The 7,047-nt window shown below is 35.6% G+C and overlaps 1 protein-coding gene across 1 annotated transcript in view; it reads right to left on the bottom strand.

Moving 5' to 3' along the window:
* Positions 1 to 4,637: 4,637 nt before the first annotated feature.
* Positions 4,638 to 7,047, bottom strand: part of LOC101861205 (AAC-rich mRNA clone AAC11 protein-like) — a 3,851-nt gene continuing 1,441 nt past the window's right edge. The window contains exons 2-3 of the mRNA XM_005097769.3: positions 5,543 to 5,708; positions 4,638 to 4,712 (exon numbers count right to left, since the gene is read on the bottom strand). Coding sequence (XP_005097826.1) covers positions 4,649 to 4,712; positions 5,543 to 5,708 — 230 coding nt within the window. The 3' untranslated portion in view covers positions 4,638 to 4,648. The remainder of the gene's footprint in view (positions 4,713 to 5,542; positions 5,709 to 7,047) is intronic.

The raw sequence follows: 7,047 nt of genomic DNA, 5'->3' as shown, positions 1-7,047 counted from the left end.
ACCCCCCCCCCCCCCCCCTTTTGAAATAATTGTACAGTGTTACTGTTAGAAGGGATGTACATTACATGAAATTACTATTTATATGACTCTCTGTTTTTGTACGTTTTAAAAGTTCCTATGTTCCAGGTGAATGGGTGCTCTGGGTAGGATCTGGTCCTTTCCGATTAAATATCTACGTCCTTATCTTTCCTCTTTCTTTTCATTGTATGATTCTCTCTTATAACACCTCAGATCTTCGGCACTTGTATTACTTGTTACTTGTATGTGTTACAAGTGGCTTAAAACTAACTAAATCTACCTTTAAAAAGCAACAAAAAAAAACTTTCTTTATCTTTTAGTTGAAAGAAGCAAAGGATCGACATACTCGTACATGGCGTGGCGTTAATTTAAAGAATTAATGCCAGAAGAACAAGTGAGTTTGATTCCCTTGCAAGGAAGTATATTATTAATGAGTGTCTCCGTCTCCCTGCATGATACTGTAATTTCACTCAGTCTGTGCCATCGGCCCTGTCAGACAAAGTCGAAGCGTTCTGCCTCCAGGATGGCCCAAGTTGTGTCATTTGGGGCGTAAAAACCTTTACAACCAGAAACACTGATACATATTACTACACATACACCCAACACGTGAGATGTGATTCTACTAGTTTATTTTTTTTTAAAGAAAATATTTTACAAGCTTGTTTTTTCAAACTGGCGTCTATGGTGTAGTGGTTAGGCACTTTGTCGCGGCACGCCGGAGACTCGAGTTGGATTTATTCCAAGTGGGGAGAATTTTTATCGAGTGTCTCTGTCTTTCTGCTGGGATGTTGTATCCCTCTCAGCCCGGGTTGGCCCTGACAGGCAGGATGGAAATCCACCTCCTAAATTATCTGAATTGTGTCAACAGGGTGTGTGTGTGGGGGGGGGGGGGCTAAAACACCTTTATTTTTTATTTTTTATTTATTTATTTATTATGTATGTGTTTCAAGACGATCCAAGTCTCAATAACCGCCCCATTAAATCGAGAGGAAAGAACACCCCGTGCCTGTGTTCTTTGGTTGAATGTCACAAGAAGGAAGTCACCGAGATAATGAACAACACACTAAGACAAGATCAAAGATGGAGAGAAGAAGAACACAGAAATGATACCGGAGAACGCCTAGTTACTGCCATTTCTAGGTGTTTTGACACAACAAAAACAAACATTTAAATAAGGTAAACAAATCAAATTATTGTAAATCACGTTTTATTCTTCACGGAAACAGCCACACTCTTTAAAGGAAGCGTAATACGCCATATAACTCTATCACTGCAAGGTTAAATTCCACATGAAACGTGGCAGTATCCTCGACCACAATGCGAACAATGAATAAATAAATAAATAAATACAGTCAAATGCAACGACTGTCTATTATATGGATTAAAAACTCTGCGAATATTATAGTCAAGAAAACTGAAAGACAATGTATATCATATAATATCATATAATGCATTGGGCACAATCATCCAATATAATATTATTATTGATGAAGAATACAATGCATTAGCACAAGAGCCTGATGGGAAGTTATAAAACAATCAGTCACGATATATTGAGCGCAGTGTTTTGCATACGTATGTACATTTTCAACGAACTGACTGTAAGATGTTAAATTTTCTTTTTTTATTTGCACAGATCTTTTCTGCAGATATATATTGCAAATAACTCGTTGAGCCTGTCTGACACTAAAAGTTTTTCGACCTGTCTTACTATTGCTTTATAATCTACATGTTCTGTTGTCTACTTCTAAATACATTTTTGAAAACCTGATTCGAGATGACTAGCATAAACATTCACAATGTGATATTTGTCATGTTTTTCAAAGGACAGCTTTCTTTCTCCCACACCGTCTCGTTGTCTTTAAGAAGTCGACTGTGCAAAGAAGAAACAAAAACTGCTCAGAAAAAAACGACACACATGCCTGAGGTCATCAAACCACTCTCTAATAATATAATCATGTTCTCAATCACACATTGTTTTTAAAACTGTTTGTTACACAAAGTTTGGGTAAAATCTCTAGATAATGTACATTTTTGCCATTCTGCTTTCTAATTTTAAGTAGATCTATATCAAGCAAATTGATCAGCATTTTATTTCATAACGTGACATTTTGTCATGTTTCTCAAAGAACAGCTTTCTTTCTCCCACACCGTCTCGTTGTCTTTATGAAGTCGACAGTGAAAAGAAGAAACAAAAAACTGCTCTTGAAAAACGACACACTTGTTTGAGGTCACCAAGTCACTCACTCATAATAATATTCCTCAACATGAGCACATTGTTTTTAAAATTGTTTGTTACACACGGTTTGGGTAAAATCTCCCTATCTTAAAGTGAATTACTTGTTACTATTCATAAAACTGGCCCCTCTGTGCAGAAATATTGATTGGTATCTTATCAAACTTCTTCATTCATTTATCACAAGAGCCTGATGAAAGTTACAAAACTATCACTCGTGACATCTTAGCACAATGTTTTGCATACGTAGATCTTTGTACATTTTCAAAGAACTGACTTTTAGATTTTAACATCTCTTTTTTTTTAAAGCAGGGATTTTTTCCACAGCGTGCATTGCAAATACCTCGTAGGGCCTGGCGGAAACAAAAAGATCTCTCGACGTGTCTTATTTTTACTTAATAATGTACATTTTTGCCTTTCTGCTTTCTAATTCAAAGTACACCAAGCAAGCTGATCAGCATAAGTTTTCACAACGTGATATTTGTCATGTTTCTCAAGGGACAGCTTTCTTTCTCCCACACTGTCTCGTTGTCTGAAGTCGAAGGTGAAAAGAAGAAACAAAAACTGCTCATGAAAAACGACACACATGCTTGGGGTCATCAAGCCACTCTCTACTATTGTATTACATGTGCACATTGTTTTTAAAATAGTTTATTGTACAAAGTTTGGGTAAAATCTCCCTATTTTTTAGATAAACCATCTATTGATAAAACTGGTTTCTCTGTCCATAAATACCCAATAAATAACCAAAAATGTACTGAGTGAGAGAAAAATTCAGATTGTCTTATCAAGAACATAACTAACTCACTTTATCACGTCAAAAACTTTCGAAAACTTTTTTTTTTTAAATGGAATTCTTTACATTCATTTAGTTCTAAAGTGTTTACCAGGTATCTCCAATCATAAAGACAACAATACGAGAATGCAATGAGCAGATGTCCTGCAGAATATATCATGATCAGTTCTTTTATCTGTGTATTGAACGGAGTCTTCTCAATTTTGTTTGTCATCCAGTTACCACGAGAGTCTGATGGAGGTGACAGAACAATCCCTCATGACATTTAAAAGCAGGGTGTTTGCATACGTATGTTTCAACAAACTGATAATAAGATTTTAACATCTTTGTACTTTTTAGCAAGGCTTTTTTTTTTCCTTGCAGAAGTACATTGCAAATACCTCTCAGAGCCTGGCTGAATTTTTTTATATTTCTCGACATGTCTTACTTTTGCCTTATAATGTACAATTTGCCATTCTGCTCTACTTCTAAATACATAAAATAACTTGATGCAAGTTGATAAGCATAACAATTCACAATGTGATATATTTTGTCATGTTTTTCAAAGGACAACATTCTTTCTCCCACACCATCTTGTCTTTATGAAGTCGACGGTGAAAAAAAGAAACAAAAATTGCTCATGAAAAACGACAAACACACGCTTGAAGTCACCAACCTGCTCTGTAATACTCACTTATATGGGCAGATTTTTAATGGAAAACCAATCTCTCTAGCTATGTTTTGTAATAATTCCTCTCTTGATAACACTGGTCCCTCTGTCCAGAAATAGCCAATGAATTATCATAAAGGTTACGAGTGAGAGAGGCAGTCAAATTATCTTTTTAGGAACATAATTTAGTATACATGTACATCTTCCAACACCGTCGGAAACTTTTTTTTAAATCGCAGTCTTTACATTGTTCTAGTTTTTAAATATTTTCAAATTGTCCCCAGTTACAAAGACACCTCTGCGAGAATCCTGCTTAGCTTTGCTGCGAAATTCCGTATGATTTTACACAATAGTTTTTTAATTCAAAATACATCACAATTCCTTGACAGCATTTTTAAGAAGTGTCCAATCCTGTTCTCACACTTTCCCTCAGTTCCTTAAGCTGTGCTATAGGCTTTAAGTCTGATCAATATCACAAAGCTGTCGGAAGTTCAAACACATCAGCATAATATCTGCACACAAACCTTAATAAAAAAGGCACTTGGGTTGTTTGTTTGTTTTTCTGGGGGGACGGGGGGGGGGGGGGGGCGGGGAGGGGGCGGGTCGTCAATTTCCAAAACAGAACACCTCCATCTGGCTGTCTTTGGTTTCCATAAATATCAGCTTAAGAAACGGGAGCTGATTCAGTGTTTCCACATAACTCCAAGAACCAAACACATCAACACAAGAGCCACGTAGTCCAATCACAAACTGAGCCACAGTTCTTTCTGTTCGTGTTTTTCTTTCCCAGCATTCCGTCGGAGTCTGTCCTATCACCTCAGCGTGCCCTCTAAAAGTCCCAGCGGGGAACTGCATTTCTCCTTTTTCCACCTCCTCATGTCCTTCCTCCCTCTTTTCCTAATGTCCCACAAGTCCTCCTTAGTTCCAGTTGGGCAGTAAGTTTCTCCTCCTACAGCTCATTGCTGGCATTTGCCTCAACATTTGATACGTCATCCTCTCTGTCAGCTTTGAACCTGCACGGAAAAGAGAATTTAATTAAAGTATCCGAAGAGAACGGCACTTTTTATAATGTTTTTTTTTTTTTTAGCTTTTCAAATATCTTTTCAAGAACATAAGACATTCGTATCTTTTCAAAGAAACTGTTGGGATTTCAAACAGCTTTTTACTAATACAAAGCATTCTTTTCCCTTTTTTCCAAGAAAATTTAGTAAAATTACAATTCCATGAAAATCAGAATAATTATGGAGACTCAACGCTTGGTAATGACCAAAATAATGCTAGAATTATTTTTTTTAGATTTTAAAGTTAAAAAAAAAATAATGTCAGTGTAACGAACAAACAGAAACGTTCTCAACTGCAGAAGATGATTATTTGACAAAACATTTTTCAAATTCTTTTTTGTTTTCTTTCCCGGAGGTATCTATTATATTTTTTAGTCATATTAAGGTGTAAGTATAATCATACCATTGACTTTTATTCTCACGTTAACTCCGCCAGGACCAAAATTAACACGTCTTTGTAGGACTGTAAAAGAGAGCATGTTATCCAATCGTTGTTAGCTTTGAATGAGCTTCCACGGAAGCTTTGGAATCTTATTCCTTTACCCCAAACAAGATGTAATCCCAAAATTCTTTTCATCCTCGAAAAAGAAAACTCCTGCACAAGTTTTACGGTATTTTACCTTGATTATTTTGAATAGTATCCCAACATAACTTCATTCAAACTTTAGACCTGAAAGATAAAGTCGGATGAGATCGCTTACCAGCGATATTAAAACGACTTTTGTTACTGTAAAATTGTTTAATTAATATGTTCAAAGATTCTATCCTAACTCAAGACCTACCTGCTTTCATCAAAACCGCACATTTTCCGAAGTTCCTGTGAGATCCAATCCCCTATGTCTCCATTTGCAAATTCTTCTATGGATTCATCACCAATGAGGCAATCCATGTTGAGATCTTCGTTTGGGTCACATTGGACATTTGGAACCTCTGTCTGCTGGTCCGGATCTGGGTGCGGACAAAAACAAAAAAAGATAAATAAGTAACACGATAACAAACAGGGGCTATGTCAGTGGAATTTGGAGGATTTGACGACAGTAAGACACATTACAAAACAAACTTATCAGCGTATACAACAAAACTGAAAAGCCATTCTCACGTACTGTTTCAAATAATAAGAGAACGGAAGGCTTATGTCCGAGGGGAGCGATCCAAGTGGGAAAAAACTTTGAAAACTGCTCAAGCAATTGAACTTCAAGAACACCCCATTTTCAGATTGGAACTAGGATCATCCGCACAATAGCCCAGCATCACACAGACTGAGACAACCATTGATGTAGAGAGAGGAGTTATTAGATACAATATTAGAATGCCATTTTCACAGAGTGTAGCGTATTAGGCAAAATTCTTTTTGATATTAAAGATAATAATTAACTGAAGGATGCCGCCAAGAAAATACAAGTGTGTAAAATGCGACCTCATTGGACCTAAGTTCTCTTTTTTTATTGTCATGCCTGAAATTTGGTTAATATTGGTAAACTTTTTTACTGTTGTGTGAGACGGTATAGAACAAAAAATTGTCTATTTCTTTATAATAAAAAAACCCAGTATACAACTCATAGAATCATCATAACAAGGTCAGGTAGACGTTTTAATATCTAAAATCAACTGCAAAGTGCAATCTACATACCAGGTCAATGACAGGAAAGGGGTTGATTAATTGATTGTTAAGATTAGTGAGTCAAAAGGAGATCCGTTCTCAAACGGATTCATAATAATCATTGAAAAAAAAATTGATAAAAGCAAAACGGACTGTCGATATTTGCAGTTTTTGAAATACCCGTTTTTTAAAAATATACTTCAAGTACTACTAATGTATCAACCAATTTAAAATATTGTAATATTCTAAATAAATAAATAAATAAATAAATAAATAAATAAATAAATAAATAAATAAATAAATAAATAAATAAATAAATAAATAAATAAATAAATAAATAAATAAAACAGAGCAGAAAGCTTTTTTTTACAGGATGTCATAACCGTGTATCCGGTCGACATGTATGTGTTGGCCTTTAAGCCTTTAAGTGTGAGTTTACAATGAATCAGCGTGATAAATGATGCTTGAGTAACGTGTATTCTAAAATCAGCACATGAGACTTTCCCGCCTCAGAGGGCAGCAAATCATGTCAAATCATTTCACAAAATACAGAAGCCGTGACATCCTCGTATTGTACGATTATACTCCCTTTGTGTCTTTTATTATCAAAGTGGACCTGGACGTTTGTGTGTGTGTTTATGTGTATATACGTGTGTTTTTTTTGTGAGAGAGAGAGAGAGAGAGAGA

Source organism: Aplysia californica, unplaced genomic scaffold (genome assembly GCF_000002075.1).
Source record: "Aplysia californica isolate F4 #8 unplaced genomic scaffold, AplCal3.0 scaffold00163, whole genome shotgun sequence".
Lineage (NCBI taxonomy): Eukaryota > Metazoa > Mollusca > Gastropoda > Aplysiida > Aplysiidae > Aplysia > Aplysia californica.
Note: the sequence above shows the minus strand (reverse complement) of the source record. Positions and strands in the feature narration are given on the sequence as shown.